This window comes from Triticum aestivum, chromosome 4A (genome assembly GCF_018294505.1).
Source record: "Triticum aestivum cultivar Chinese Spring chromosome 4A, IWGSC CS RefSeq v2.1, whole genome shotgun sequence".
Taxonomy (NCBI): Eukaryota; Viridiplantae; Streptophyta; class Magnoliopsida; order Poales; family Poaceae; genus Triticum; species Triticum aestivum.
In genome coordinates, this window is record NC_057803.1 from 24,642,932 (window position 1) to 24,658,829 (window position 15,898).

General features: G+C 45.5%; 3 protein-coding genes across 3 annotated transcripts; 1 reads left to right on the plus strand and 2 right to left on the minus strand.

Annotated features, from left to right (window-relative positions):
* Nucleotides 1–2,261: 2,261 nt before the first annotated feature.
* On the plus strand, nucleotides 2,262–5,586 carry LOC123081619 (uncharacterized). Its single transcript, XM_044504168.1, has 10 exons — nucleotides 2,262–2,824; nucleotides 2,994–3,188; nucleotides 3,901–4,008; nucleotides 4,106–4,147; nucleotides 4,231–4,329; nucleotides 4,500–4,592; nucleotides 4,691–4,807; nucleotides 4,905–4,937; nucleotides 5,020–5,070; nucleotides 5,174–5,586. The coding sequence occupies exons 1-10, from the start codon at nucleotides 2,375–2,377 to the stop codon at nucleotides 5,294–5,296; spliced, it is 1,311 nt and encodes a 436-aa protein (XP_044360103.1). The 5' UTR covers nucleotides 2,262–2,374; the 3' UTR covers nucleotides 5,297–5,586.
* Nucleotides 5,587–6,525: 939 nt separating this feature from the next.
* LOC123084884 (phosphoserine aminotransferase 1, chloroplastic) lies at nucleotides 6,526–8,085 on the minus strand. The gene has a single exon (XM_044506417.1). It carries the CDS (start codon nucleotides 8,046–8,048, stop codon nucleotides 6,798–6,800), a length of 1,251 nt encoding a protein of 416 aa, XP_044362352.1. The 5' UTR covers nucleotides 8,049–8,085; the 3' UTR covers nucleotides 6,526–6,797.
* A 1,757-nt stretch (nucleotides 8,086–9,842) lies between these two features.
* On the minus strand, nucleotides 9,843–15,664 carry LOC123084885 (protein RRP6-like 2). The gene is made up of 14 exons (XM_044506418.1): nucleotides 15,050–15,664; nucleotides 14,184–14,339; nucleotides 13,294–13,452; nucleotides 13,133–13,216; nucleotides 12,918–12,997; nucleotides 12,766–12,816; nucleotides 12,562–12,661; nucleotides 12,220–12,302; nucleotides 12,061–12,106; nucleotides 11,693–11,780; nucleotides 11,444–11,613; nucleotides 11,029–11,328; nucleotides 10,845–10,958; nucleotides 9,843–10,411 (listed from the first exon to the last, which is right to left on the minus strand). Exons 1-14 carry the CDS (start codon nucleotides 15,347–15,349, stop codon nucleotides 10,157–10,159), a joined length of 1,986 nt encoding a protein of 661 aa, XP_044362353.1. The 5' UTR covers nucleotides 15,350–15,664; the 3' UTR covers nucleotides 9,843–10,156.
* Between the last annotated feature and the right edge of the window lie 234 nt (nucleotides 15,665–15,898).

Below are 15,898 nucleotides of genomic sequence, written 5' to 3' on the forward strand. Positions count from 1 at the left end.
TAGCCCCATTGTTGGTGGTTTTTTGTGAACTGCCTCAAATGTGGTACCGATCTGTTACCCGAGCCCATAATGTGATGGTTTTGAGTAAATAACTATCAAAATGCTCAACGAGGCCTTCCGTCCTTCCATCGAGGTGGTTGGGTAGAAACATGGTGTAGGATGGTGTCTAGTTTGCATCTTTAGCTCTCTGTACGAGAGCAAGTGTTTTCCTGTGTTTTTGGCTTTTTTGGGCAGTTTGCCAACTCTACTTGTATCATGTACCTTTTTCCCGTCTATAATGCAAAGGCAGAGTTCTTGTTGTTCTCGTCAAAAAAAGAGATGCTGCAAGCATGATAATTTTGAAAAAAGTCCGCTAAAGATCTGGTTATGTTAAAACTTAGGCATGTACTCCGTCCATGCTTGAAAAGAAGACGTATAAATGTGTGACGTCGGATAGTGCAAGAATTGAGTATTGGTATGGCTCATAGTTTTCCTAAATTTTAATTAAACTTTGCACTGTTCGACTTAGACATAATTTATACTCCTTTTTTTTACTTGACTTCTATACTCCTTATTTTTCAAGTACGAAGATACTCCATCCGTTCCTAAATATAAGTCTTTTTAGATATTTCAATTTCAATACAAACTACATATGGATGTATATAGACACTAGTGGTTGGGGCGCCACCTGTGGCGCCTCCTGAGAGGAAGTTTGTGCGGTGCCAGGTAGGATAACGCACATTCAATAGCGAGCACTGCTTCACACACGACGGTTACTACACGAAACACAAACGACATGTCATATCCAACCATTCAAGCCCAAGCCTAAACAGCCCCTGCCCGTTGGATTAACCATCGTCTTGGCATCGTCCACCAAAGTGTCGTCCATGAAGCAGTTTTGTTCAACAGCCCTTTTTGGTCAGCTTTACAATCTAAAATACATTTCATTCAAAAAAGATCGTTGCCTACCACATTGGCGCATTTCACATGATCAGTACTACAAGTTCTATCTCTTTACAAAATAATATAGCAACGCTGCAAGCTTGTTGCACTACGCTGGCGCAAAGGGCAACACGTCATGTCGAGGCCGTAGACGACTTGCGCGTTCTGTTGCTGGTACTCCCTCCGTTTCGATTTACTCGTCGTGGTTTTAGTTCAAATTTGAACTAAAACCACGACAAGTAAATCAGAATGAAGGGAGTAGTTGGTAATGACGGTCTGATCCCATGCCATCACGTCTAGCACCAGGCACATGACCTGCTCCTCGAACACGTAGTTCCCACGCGGTAGCTCCTAGTTGTTGGAATCCTTCCTCCACATGATTGAAGCAACAGTGTTAAGATTGTGAAGAATGAGAAAATCGTCAAACAAGTGTTGATTGTTGTCAGATTATGAAATTGGACCATGAATGGTGGCCCCTACCTCCAAGTTTTCAAGTGGTCGTCTACTCCAACAGCTTAGCATGAAATTTATAGATTTTTCGGTGAATCCAAGTTTCACACTGAGTGTAGGACAGCCGTATAATCAAGGGGTGTACAAGCAAAATGGTTTGAACTCTGACAAGATCATAAACCAAATTGTTCATAAGACAATTTCACCCAAAGAGAATTTAACTCAAGAGATTTATATTGGTTTGAACTTTCGGTCTACCTTCTGAGAATTTAATTCTCTGTTTTCATTGTCTTGGTAGCTCCGAGTTTCAGACCTGGCTATCCCGTGCACAACCGCATTGTCTTCCCGTGGACAAAATCGGAATCTTACTTCATCAAAAGCACTAGAACCATGGAAAATAGCAGAGCCGTAGAGGAGCAAGGCCCCATCACACAATGTCTCAATTACCTGTGTAGTCAGATTGTAATATGATGGTACGTCTGCTGAGCTAAGAATAGAGGATAAACTTTTTTTATTCATTAGTTTGAAAAAAAAAATATACACGAACATTCTTCAAATTTGCGATGAATTTTTCTGGAACATTTACATGTGTGTACGTGAGCGTTTTTTATTTTCTCTAGTTTCTTTTTGTTCTTTTAGAACAAACTTTTTAGTATGTTTTTTCAGCGAACATGCACTTTTTAACATGCTATTACAGTACAATCAATATATACAAATATTTGTCGAAACAGAAAAAAAAACGCGGACGTAAATGGGCCGCTTGGGCCGGACCATGCTGTGTGCGTTTGCCCGACGCAGCGAGAGCTCTCCGGTAAAGTGGGGCCGTATTTTTCTCAAAAAAAAAAAGGTAAAGGGGACCGTGGACCCGTGGTCGGTGGGTACGGGCTCGGGCGGCCGAGCGCTGCAGAAGAAGGTTGTCGCGGCCTCGGGCGGAGGGGCGCCGGCCGACGGCGGATCCCGTCCCGTAGAGGGGGCAGCGGTGTGGGGATTGAGTAGGGAGATCATGCATCAGAAGAAGGCTACGGTCCCGAGCGGAGGATCAGCCCAGGATTCTGAAGAATCCGCCGCCAAGCACCGTACAAAGAAGGCGCGCACAGTCTCGAGCGGGGAGACCTCAATGGTGGAGGCTGATACCAGCTTGGGTGGAGACATGGCGCACGGCCACCCTGCAGAGGAGGCTGATACTCCCAAGGACTTTCAGAAACCCGATTCAGACGAGACTGCACATGCCAAGGAAGAAAGCGAGGAGGTGAAAGAGGCGGAGCTTCTGATCCAAAACCTGAATGATCTGGGCACCGGAGAGCATGTCAGCGATGATGATTTCAATGCTTACTTTGATCAGCTACCTTCCATGCCTCGGATCTATCCTGATGCTGTTAAACTGACCAGTCAGGAGCTCGATAAGCAAGTCGTTCACCATGCACTGTGCCGCTTCAGATCTTACAGGCACAAGGTTCAATCCGCAGTTCCATCTATATAGATATCTATCATCACACATCATGCATCCTGTTTCATGCATTTGCTCGTTCAATGCTACATGTGCTGGATTATTTATTTTATTTAACCTCCTGGTTTCATTTAGTTTGATCTTAATTATGCGCCATGCGTCTCATCGTCTGCAGGTGAAAGAGGAGGGAAAGGACGATACGTTGGGCCTTAAGGACGTTTCTGAGGACGAGTGTGATCGGCAATTTCATAAGAAGTGGGGATACTTCAAGCAAATCGAGGAAAATTGGACACTTGATTGGTATTTCCACCCTGTTTACTGCAAAGATCCTTCTCTGAGTGACTACCAACGCCTAGTCCTTCGAAATTATGTGAGTTATCTTCTGATGCACGACGAGTCCTTCAATTTGTAATTGTGGTAGATTGTGTTAGAACAGCTGTCTGGCTGTCACAATCACACTAAAGTCTCCAAAACTATCATAGGAGAGTATCATGCAGTGCCAACTAGGCATTTAGCTGATGTGACACATCATTGAATGGAGAAAGAGTTAGATTGATCTCATGCGTTCATCTCCCATGGATCCTACAAAATAACAAAAGATGTCATATAAAATATGACCCCTATGATACTATGCATTGGGCAGGTAGTATTGTCGATTGGTATCATGTTCATGATACTGCCCACTGTGAGAGGTGCAATCTCTAGGCGATCTTGCTTACAATAATAGAAAAAGGTATATCAGGGTTCAGATTATAGGCCAATTACATGTAGGTGCGAGTTCATGCTACATCTAGTGAGCTTTAGTAATATTTGCCTGAGACAAGCAATATTGTATTCTGAAATGTTTAACTTGTTAATTTATCAACTTATAAACTGGCCAGACTGACTAACTCAAATATAGTGCCAACCGACTAAGTGTTCTTTCACCTTGTTGCTCAGTATTTTATCATTCTGCTCTAAAATAAAATTATTGTTTCCAGCTTGAAAGTCTTTATTTAAAATGTAGCTATTTAGGTCATGTATCGTCCACCGTTGTAAAATCCTCTAAGAAATGTGTTGTCTCTCTATCCTTCTCAATGTAGGGTGGTACTGAGTACGCCAGGTGGTGTGACTACCATGAGTTCCTTTGTAGCCATGTCATTGAAGAAGAGTATGCCAATTACTGCGAGGAACTATTCAAGCGACTACAGGTATGTATCACAGATCATGTTAAGGAGATGCCATTTCCTTTGTTCATTTCTTTGATATTCTTTTTGGACTAAGGACCTTTTTTTTCTCTGCCAACAGTGGATGGAAGGTTATCTAGATGCTCGCCGGCCATCTTATAAGGTAAGTATGGCTATGCGGAAATCTTGGACTGGAACTGTTGCCTATATATGTTGCAGTGCTCTCACAACTTTGTTGTTGCTCAGTGGGACTGCATATCCTCCCGGGGAGCTTTCCAAGCAATGAAGATCGCTGCTACGACCTTCCCCAAGATCAGCGCGTCTTTAGCTTACTATGGCTACCATGTAGGTTCCCTCACATGAATTATTTCTATGTATGTACTCCCTCTGTCCCATAATATAAGAACGTTTTTGACACTATGCTAGTGTTAAAAACGTTCTTATATTTTGGGACGGAGGGAGTAGCTTACAGCGTAGTACTTATCTCACAGCAGAATTGCTATCTGTCGATTCAGGAGTGTATAGCGAGCATGGGCTATGACAGTTTTTGGTTTAAGGAGTTGGATGGTGTCTATTTTGAGATTTGGCGGCGGGTCACGCAACGAATGGTTAGTACTGATCTGCACTGCACATTCAGTTCTCTCTCGTTTTTACAAGTACTGTATATCCTTGGCAGTGCATGACTTCTGCCTTGAGTGATGTTCAGATGAGCTTCAGAGAAGCTCTGGAGGAGGTTTATAATCTGGACAGGTTTCCATTACGCCAACATAGGATGAAAGTTGCACTGGAGGATGGCTACATCATGGGGAGAATGAAATCGGAGGTAGGCTCTTTAGGTTTATGGGTAATCTGCACTTGTGACTTGATATTCCCTTTGTGTATGCATGTATGCTAATCTCTTATCATCTTCCTTCCTTCAGTACTGTGCCTGCACGGCAGCCATTACCCCGGAAGTAGGTAGTAGTGTCTTTTTTGTATGTGTGGCATGCAAGTGGAATGTGTTCTTGTAGTGTGATGTTGTCTGTTTACCTTCAGGTTAAAGAGGATGGAGCTAAGGCGTTGATTGCAGAGGGAATTAGAAAGCAGGTACTGTAATATATGAAAGAGAACACCTCTTCAAGTCTTCATTATGCATGCTTTTGAAAGATGATGATTTAGCCTGTGAAATTTATTTTTCTTCTCTTTTCAGATTAACAAGCCGAAGTACTATGTGGAGTATATCAGAAAGAAGATTCACATCGCCCGTGTTATAGGAATCCTTCCCCCGCACGAAGGATTGAAGCAACAGTGTAATCAAGATTCCGGAGAATGAGATGATCGTCAAACAAGCGTTTGTTTATGAGATTATGAAATTGAACCATCCCTCGTCCTTTTGCACTGTGATGTGCTGCACAGAAATGCTAGTGACCTACTCCCTCCGTTCCCTAAATATTTGTCTTTCTAGAGGTTTCAACAAGTGACTACATACGGAGCAAAATGAGTGAATCTACTCTAAAATATGTCTATATACATCCGTATGTGGCAACCATTTGAAATCTTTAGAAAGACAAATATTTAGAAACGGAGGGAGTATAAGATACTGTAATAGATCATTTATGCGGCTTGGGGAGCAAATATAGCGGTTAATATATTATTATTAATGTTATGCAGAGATTTTCTTTGCATTCCATGGTTTTCCAGTGATAGTTACCGCGATGAATCTCGTACTTTCCAAATTAGTAAAAAAAACGACTTTAGTATTTTTGGTGCGGAGTAGTATGACATGATCGGATACACGTATGGTGTAGTAAGCGGAAGTAGATAAATCTTAGCCACTATTGTTGTTTTCTAACCAAGTGGCAGCAAAAGATGCAGTGATTCAGGCTCTGAAGATTATACTACGGAGTACCAGAAGTATCATGGGCTCGAGTGAAAAGAAAACCCACACGGAGTGATCAAACGACTCACAGCTTCACTGCAGGAACTCAAACCAAAAGCCGACACCATCAAACAGAGGACTAAAAAAGAAAAGTCAGAACAAACCCACAGGGCACCTTGCTGTTTACCACCGTGAGATTTGGGAGCTTGAGAGCTGGTAGTGATTCCGGTCCTTGGCCGGCACCAAACCGCCGTCACATCCCCGCATCTGTATTTTGGTAGCTCGTCGTATCGGCCCGGCGACTGAGGCAAGACAGACAGGGACACTGGAACCAGCAAATATACTAGTAGTAGATCACCAAACTCTCGGGAGCTTGCTGCTCACCAACCTCCAGATACCAAAAATATGTAATGATGCACTGGTCTGTGCTTGGTCCTCAACATAATTGACCTGCCTGTCTGTCTGTCTGTCTGTCTGATAAATCACATAAATGGCTGCTACACAAAAGAGTGCACCCAATCTTCCACAGAATTCCGCACCCAGAAAACTCTACCAAGATCACAAGAACAGCAAGCCAACAGGTGCCTCTAGGAGACAATGATCAACAAACTTGCTTGCTTACAGAGATCACAAAAGCAGCCAAACCTGAATTTAGCCCTCAATCATACAGCAGAATCAGAATCTGAAAACAATTGACCATCGACCAACCTTTATTCCCCAATACAACATGTTCCAATCTCAAAGGCGAGCAGATGGAGAAGAGTCCCGCAAACGCGGGGAAGATGCAGCAGCATTGCAAAATGGTTACCATACTAATACTACAGACGGATAGCAAATCTCATATGAGCGACGGTGCACAACATCTTGCAGCCTACTTATGTTATGATATATGATAAACAACAAGACATCCTACTAGAGCGAGCGATACCGGAGGACCATGGCGACGACGGGCCCATCAAGGGTTCCTCGCTTGGAAGTCCTTCATGAATGCGACGAGCTTCTCCACGCCGGAGAGCGGCATGGCGTTGTAGATGGAGGCGCGCACGCCGCCGACCGACCTGTGCCCCTTGAGCTGCAGCATGCCCTCCTTGGCCGCCTCGGCGATGAACTGCTTCTCGTAGTCGGCCCCCTTGGCCAGCGTGAAGGGCACGTTCATGAGCGACCGCACCGGCTTGTCCACGGGGCAGACGAAGTAGCCGCCGCTGGCGTCGATGGCGTCGTACAGGATGCCGGCCTTGTGCTGGTTCTTCTTCTCCACCTCGGCGAGGCCGCCCTGCGCGAGCAGGTCCTCGAACACCAGCCCGCAGATGTAGATGGCGAAGCAGGGCGGGGTGTTGTAGAGCGAGGCGTTGTCGGCGTGCGTCTTGTAGTCGAGCATCACCGGCGTGATGGGCTGCGCGCGGCCGACGAGGTCCTTGCGCACGATGGCGATGGTGACGCCCGACGGGCCGACGTTCTTCTGCGCGCCGGCGTAGATGAGGCCGAAGCGGGAGACGTCGACGGGCTTGGAGCAGAAGTTGGAGGACATGTCGGCGACGAGGAGGCCCGCCTCGTTCCTCGGCTCCGGGTAGTCCTTGAACTCGACGCCGTGGATGGTCTCGTTGGAGCAGATGTGGAGGAACCGGGCCCCGGGGTTCTGCGCGAGGGCGCCGAAGTCCGCCGGCAGGGAGGTGTACTTGGCGGCCTTGCCGGACCAGGCGACGGCGGCGGCGGAGTACTTCCCGGCCTCCTTGAAGGCCTTGTCGCTCCAGGAGCCGGAGACGACGAAGTCGGCGGGGTCGGAGGGGGAGGCGCAGAGGTTGAGCGGCGCGGCGGCGAACTGGGTGGTGGCGCCGCCCTGCAGGAAGAGCACCTCGTGGGTGTCGGGGACGGCGAGGAGCGCGCGCAGGTCGGCCTCGGCCTTCTTGATGGCGGCGTCGAACTCCTTGCCCCGGTGGCTCATCTCCATGATGCTCATGCCGGAGCCGCGGTAGTTGACCAGCTCCGCCTGCGCCCTCTGGAGGACGGAGAGCGGGAGCGTGGCCGGGCCCGCCGCGAAGTTGTAGACGCCGCGCTCGCCCGCGGCGGCGAGGGGGGAGGGGGCGGCGGGCGCCGCGACGGCCTGGCAGCGGATCCTGGCGGCGCGGGCCGGGACGCGGGCGGAGGGGGCCGCCTTGGGGCTGGCGCGGTGGAGGAGCATGGAGTTGGGGGTGGCGGCGGCGGCCATGGTGGGGAGGAAAGGGGGGAGAGGGTTTTGGGTGGGTTGGTGCGGGACGGGGAGGGGAGGAGAGGAGAGATCTATAGAGGGCGGGGGGAGGTGTCAGAGGCTGGGGCCGGGGGGTTGGTGGCCGCGTCGAGTGGGACTCCTCTGACGTACGGCGCACTCGCTGACGTGTGGACCCAGACCCACGCGTCAGTGGCCCAACGTCAGGTGGCCGTACGTCAGGGGATCCGGCTCCGCGTCAGTGTGTGTGCGCCGTGCTGGTGGCTGTGTGCTGTGTGTATATACTGCAGCGAAAGTGAAATCAAAGGGGATGCAAATTGCAGGCAGCCGAGGCCAAATTGACACTTGACAGTGGTGAGGACGAGGCGTATGTGTGTGGCGAATCCGGAGAAGCTCTCTGCTTCGTTCGTGCCAGGATTGTTTATGTTGCGAATCTATAGGGGTTGGTGAATTGTTTGTCCGATATTTTGTTAGGTACGGTCTTGCCGTAAACTCCCTCCGTCGTGTGAAAAGTGTACCTATAATTTTTTTAGCATAAATTATGAAGTGGGGTAAAAAACGCGTTGGAGAGATGCATAAATTATGGAGTGGGGTAAAAAATACATCAGAACTGTGACGAACCATCCACGACACTAGGCTCACCAACCAATCTAGACTTTGCGCTGGTCCGGAGCTATTTCGAGATCTCAAGCAGCGCCAAGCTCAATACGCGCCAGAAGCACCAGGTACGAAGATAGGGCGTCAACGGCAGAGCAGGAAAGAGAAAAGGCAAGGCCCTCATTTTAAGCGCGTCGCTGTATCGACTGAATAACAGAGATGATTTGGGAGGGTTCCGGTCACCCCTACCCGTTCAAATACCGGAACTCATACCTCCAGCGGGCAAGGTCAGTTGAAGAAATGAAAGTTGTGCGATGAGCGAACACGGAATCTCGTCTTGTTTCCCTTGGTTTCGAGTCAATTTCGCAATGACAATGGAAAGCAAGGCTGTAAGGCGAAGCAAATCCAAAAAAACTGTCTTGGTTTAGATTGTTCTCTGCAACTCGGAAACATAAAATTAAAATCGCTAGTAATCGCGGATCAGCATGCCGCGTACCACAGAAGTGTGACGAACCACAAGAGATGGTGAGGAAGTTGATCGCCACGACTCTGACGGAATTCAGACATGTGTGCACAACAGGCTGCTAAAAAGTGGCTGTCACACTCACAGATGGTAGCTTTACACGGCCGCCACAAAGTTTGGCTTATGTAGGAGGGCGTTTGTTTTTCCTGACAGTATCTGTTAATCTTCAACCAGATGTACTCCCTCCATTCCTAAATATTTATCTTTCTAGGCATTTTAACAAGTGACTACATACGGAACAAAATGAGTGAATCTACACTCTAAAATATGTCTACATACATCCGTATGTAGTAGTCATTTGAAATGTCTAGAAAGACAAATATTTAGGAACGGAGGAAGTAGTACGTAGTATTTTATAGCGCCTTGTTGGAACGGGCGTTGCTATAGGAAAGAATATACGCACCACCCCCTGGTGCTAGTAGCCAACACGATCTCTGCTTCCGGGAGAGATCACTAAGCTAGCTTTGACCCGGAGAGCCTTAAGATGCCACTAAGCTAGCTTTGGTCCACTCTCTGATAAGAATGCTACGCACATTTCTGTATTTGAGGCACGAGGAGCTCCTGCCAGAATGATAACAACTACTCCAATGTTCTACGCGCCAGAAAGACGACGTCGTTATTACTACTTCTCTTTTGCAAGGTATGATAAAAAAAAAGAAAAAGGAAAAAGGAACACAAAAGAAAAAAGCGTTTTTGTCTTCAAGTATTTGCTATCTATACCACCAGTTTTACAGTATACCACCTGTGCAATTCCAGCATCCACCATTGCACAACAACACGCCATGTTTTGTCACTTGTTACATACACACATCCAATTCACCACATGACAGCACACATGTCTTCCGTCTACTGTCAATGAAACAAATGCTATGTCCAGCGCCTAGCCACTCATGTGAGAGGGCACGGGTGAAAACAGGTCAGCTTCCTACTCTCTTTCTCTATAACTATTTTTCTGCACAACAGGATGGATGGATCACAGGGGCTTACCGCTTTAGTTACCCGAATGAGGGGGAGGTTGTTGCTGCTTCTTCAAACCCCCTCCATTATTTCTAGCGGCGGGCTGACCTGTTCCTGTACTGCTTTGGTTTATCGACTGGTAGCCATGCCCGTAATAGCAACCAGACATGAACCCAGAGGCCTGTGTGCGTTCGGGTTCATGATGGCTCCATCCAGCTAAACTGCTGTAGTCTGAGAACTGGGGGTAGTAATAAGCTGAAGACTGAATCTGATCAACGTCGCTTTTAGCCTGCGACGCCACAACTTAAACAGAGTTACTTGCAGGGGAAGATAAAATGCTTGCGGCGAAACAAAGATGAAAAATATAATATTGTGATACTAAGAAATCAATTAAACGAATGGTCAATCGAGCATATTAAGAACTTCGATGAGTTGAGCAAAAATGGAAGGACACATGAAATTGTTCCACAGGCATATGTTTTCTCTCTCCAGAATACTCGGTGAATACTACTTTGAAAAATACATGTAGTACCGTAGTACTAATCAACAAAAACTACAGGCAGAAAAATAAGCAAATATGGCAGACTGGCATAAGGCTAAGGATGTACTATATGTAATTCGTCACAGCAGTGCAAAAGAAAACAATACATCAACAAGCAGATATTAAGTATTTTAAATGAACATTTCAAAAGAAAATACTGTTGTGACTTCTGAGCATGTACCTGCTCATTTGAAAATCCTCCAAAGTAATCTGTCTGTCTTCCAGATGTTGAATTGCCTACCAGAGCTCCAAAAGGCGAAGGTCTCTTCAGTTCTTGAACAGGAGCCTGTGTCTCCTGCACAACGCACCTATATAAATACCCCCCAAAAAATACAATGACTGCAGATACTAGGAGTATGTCTCACCTGCTTATTATTGCTCATCACTTCCTTGTTTGATTGTCTAGTCAGGCCTGATAAGCCCCAAGACGTCCTATTTTCTGATGATGGTATGGTTGAGGTTTTGTCGTGTAGCCAGATGCTACCAGTCAAAGTTGCATCAGTCATAAAACTATCCCTACTGTTAGAAGTAACCCTGATATTTGCAGTTGATGAAGGAGCTAAAGAATATTGATCAGCTGGATCAAAACTGATCCCAACATTATCAGCATCCGAAGGAGCCATTTCGATAACTTCACCAGTGTCCAGTATACTTTTCAAGTCTAACTGCACAAGATTGCATATAGTTTCAAAGTAAGTCCTTAAACACCAATGCTAAACTCATCATCAGTCCTAACACATAAATGAAAAAAGAAAATCCACAAAGTTCAACCAAACTGACCTCACCAAGTCGTACTTTCTTTAGTTGCTCAGCTATTGCTTCAAAGGCACCAGAATTTTCAGTTGCATTCCATATGATGTCCAAGATTAGGTCAAAATTATCCTCAACACATGGATATTTTGTTTTCACGATTCTTCGCAAATCTGCAGTGGTTGTAGGCATCTTCTTTGCTTTTGAATTCAAAAGGAAAGTTAGCCAAGACAACACATCAAGTTTTGCAGCATAGCAATCCAACAAAATCAGTAATACCTATCTCAATCAAAGCCTTGTTTGGCAATACATAACCAGTGCTCTCATCTTGTTCACGAGCTATATAATCTCTCCACTGATGTAGAGCCTGAGAATGAAAAAAAAAAATGGTCATGCAATTGAATAACTCTCTCTTGGTAGAACACAAAAAACCTATTATACTCCATGGATATACTATACTATTGCTTTTCAGAGTCAAAATGATCGAAAGTAATGAAATAATGCCAAAGTCAATCGACAGCATGATTTGGGACCAGAAAGCTATATAACCATTTATAGGAAAAGTGCCACATCATATGTTACTATGCCAGGTTTATTGAAGACAGAATAATCATGAGCAATACAAAATGAAGAGAGTAATTTCTTACAGAAACAACAGCCAGCTGAGCTGCGGCCAATTCATGTTCCTGCAACCTGTAATAACACACTCGAGTTAATGGGATAAGCACACACATTATTTTCAGTGTTAAAAATAATTTCCATTAAAGATAAACCAAGTGTAGTAGTTGAAGTAACAGCACACAGACCCGTATATGTGGAGGTAAGATTTATCTGTCAGCAGCTCCTTTTCATACAACTGTAAGCAAATATCATTACTGCGCTTTTGAACCTGCAGCTAACAAAAAAGACAGATCAGAATGCCTGTTCCGAGACACTTGTCAGTCAAAAGTGACTATAAGTTGGTTGAGCAATCATCAGTAACACCCAGATTGCAGATTTATGTGAACAGGAAAGGTCACCACAGATGACAACAGGCCAATTTAAGATGTGTCATGTAGCTCTAAATCAACAGTGCTCATTCATATGAATTCATCATACCAGATCAAAACCAAATAGAAAACATCAAAACAGTAGAACATAAGCTTAACCTCTAAAAGAAGATCGTTTTCACATGTGGACTCCCTTTGTAGTCTAAGTCTCATCAAGTCATATATATACAACAGATAATGTGTATCTTCTCTCGCATACCTGCATAGGGGTAATCTCAAATGGATATATTGACAGAAATAGTAGCGGGGGTAAGAACAATGACTAAACTAAAGAATGGAATATATGGTTTATATGGACAATACTTGATCATTTCATCAGAGAGTGGCCTTGACCTCCAATCTGCATTTTGATATCTACAAGAAAATGTTCACTTTGGTAAGAAACAAATCTCATGGTAGATAATTAGGGAGGTCAGCATGGGTATATCTAAAAATTAGGGGTAAGTGAGATGTACATTTTATTCGCTGTGACTCCACAGAAATGATGTAATAGGTGTTCTAGGCTGTTTCGTTCCATCTGTAAAACCCTTGAAGCCTGGTTGGTGTTAGACAGGGAAGTCAAACTTAAGTTTAACATGGCAAAGAAAAAGGTAGGTTTCAAAGGAGATTGCAGAAAAACACAAACAGAGTCACAATCAAGAATTATGGTATAGCCTATTTTCAACAGTACCTGTCCTGTGTCAAAAAGATTGCACACATATACTCGGAAGTCCCGCTGGAGCCACATTATATCACGATCTGCCCCATGCATTACCTATCTCCCCAAGAACAAGTGAGGAAAAGGATATTAAAGTGCACAAAGACCGACACAATTTGATGGTTAAGAAAAACCTTTCTCTTGGTTGGATCTTTGAAAAGTTCTTTCAAGTAAGAACCGATGTATATGCGTAGCTTAAGGGTGTCGATAATGAAGTCCTCTGTTCTTGTTGAAATCTGCATCAAGCAGGTCAAACCCTGAAATGACCTATATTGATTGTGCTCCAAATCGACCTGAAAACAGCACAGAAATAAAGCAAAGATTACATTGCTAGCAGTCACCGAGCTATTCCATGTCAGATGACCCAAACAGAGAAAGGCACAAATGGGTTCTTCTATGACAAGACAAAATAAGCAAAACATGGAACATGATCTTGTTTATGTCTATGGTCTGTAATTCATAGCAGGAAGACAGACAAGGCAGGGGAAAGGAAAACATAGAAGCAACTACCGATCATACAGAAAAAAAATATAATGCATCAATTACAACGAATTCAAAAGTAAAGGACAGCGGATATAAGCTCACATTGTGTAATATGAATTATAACAAACATAATTCACTGGATTTGTGGCTGGAGTTTGATGGCAGCAAGTAAGACGGAAACACCTATGGAGCTATGATAAGTGATGTTGTCAAAAAGTTCTAAAGTAGCACACTCTTAAGACTTCTACCAATAGTTTAAGAATATATGCCTGTCAAACTCATTCAGGGCCCATAACAGCTACCATATGACAATAACTTAGCCATGTTTCACTTGGATTATTTTGTTGACAAAATTACTGCACGACTTATGTGCATAATTTATAATTGATAGCAGGAACAATGTCAACTGAAGCATTTAAAAAGAATCCAAGAAAAATGCACAAGGTACTTGTAAAGTTGGAATATAATACAACATAGGCAGCAAACAAGCCTGATACAGATTAATTTGAAATTTAAAGAAAACTTGATTACAAGTGCTTACAGCAAATTCATTTACATCCTTCAACTTGTTAACTAACTCTGTCAATCCTTTCAGGTCTTCTACTAGCGTAAACGGGGTATCGTCTACATCAGCTGGCCTTACTGGTTCACTTTCAGGAACATTTCTGTCAATAAACTGTTCCACGGGTAGTTTTTCCTGCAATAAGATAAAGTACATTTACATCAACTTTAGTACATGCACACACAAGACGATTGCTGTACAATTTAGAACAACAGAAATGATTTAGAAAAGCAGAACACCATGCTACTTTTATGTGGTACAGGTCGCTCTGCAGTGAGGAGATTATGCCTTTCCTTTTCTAATATCAACATCCAAACTAGATCATCTCTTGTAACAAACTTATCTAGTCCTATAGTCAACACGCTAGATGGTTACCTTTTTACCCTTTTCGAGCTAAGCAAATCAACTGTCCAGCAAAAAGAATCGGCAAACGTATGCATTTGGACTCTTCTGACTGCAAGTGTCATCATAAACTTTTATCCAGAATAAAGAGACATGCTAATACCATGACCCCATCTTCTGGATTCCATGTAAACATGTCATGGATCCCCCGAAATAGAAAGAAACGAGATCAAACTATTTTTTGCTCACGGATAGCTTCGAAAGTGCAGACAACAAGTGATCACAGAAAGGGCCATTAACATTTCATTAGATACAGATTTTCTTACACATGTATGACGTTCTAGTAATTACTGATGACGCAGTGAACTAACTACTACTAGTAAACAAATCTGAGCAGGTAGAGCTCTTTTAGCACATTCGCATGTCGCGTTTCGATCCAAAAGTTCCTAGTACCAACGACAGAAAAGGGACGAAAGAGGTAGTCGTAGGAAAGAGGCGCTGACCAAGGGGTGGATAGGGCGGGTGCCGTCCTCGCTGCGCTCCAGCCAGACGTGATCGAAGGGCGAGTTGCAGTTGTTGACCCTGATGAGGTACACGTCCTGCGGCCGCGGGATGCTGGGATCGTGGTAGACCACCTTGGGCTTGGCCCCCGGCGCCGCCCAGGGCGCCCTGCCGTCGCTGGCGGCGGTCCTGAACGGCCCGGCGGCGAGAACGGCGTCGGAGGCGCCGGGCGTCCTGTCCTTGTTCCCGTCCCCCGCCTCCTCCGCCGCGTCCCCGTCGCTCGGGCCCTTGGACCCGTCCATGGAGGAGCGCGTCGCCGCGGTGGGTGGGTGGGTGGGTGGGTGGGGGGATTGGTTGCGGAGGCGGGCGGGAGTGGCGCGGTGGCGGGGTGTCGGCGGGCGGGGCTAGGGTTTTGGGCGCGCGGCTGGGCGGCTCGCCGCGGCAGGGGAGAGGGAGATGAGAATTGAGGGAGGGAGAGGTGGGAATGGCGGGCGGGCGGTTTCTACTGCCGCTACTCCGGGGCGGGGCGGGCAGGTCGGGCTCGCGACGCCAGCCAGCTCGCTTTTTATTTATTGCTTGACCCGAGCCGACGCGACGGGGCGCCGGGCTGCCCGCTGCCGCCGCTCAGCTGGCACGCCACGCGTGACGGGCGCCTTTGCTTTGCTTTGCTCTCTTCATCGGACCAACATCTTCTCCCCACTCAACGCATCATCTTACCGTCACGGCATAAGCATCGTCATCCATATCTACTTATCTATCTATCTATCATCAATCTCATTATCTCTTTCTATCTTTGCTCAGCGGATATCTTTCAGGTTGAGTAGTATACATTTTTGCACGCGCTAGCACGC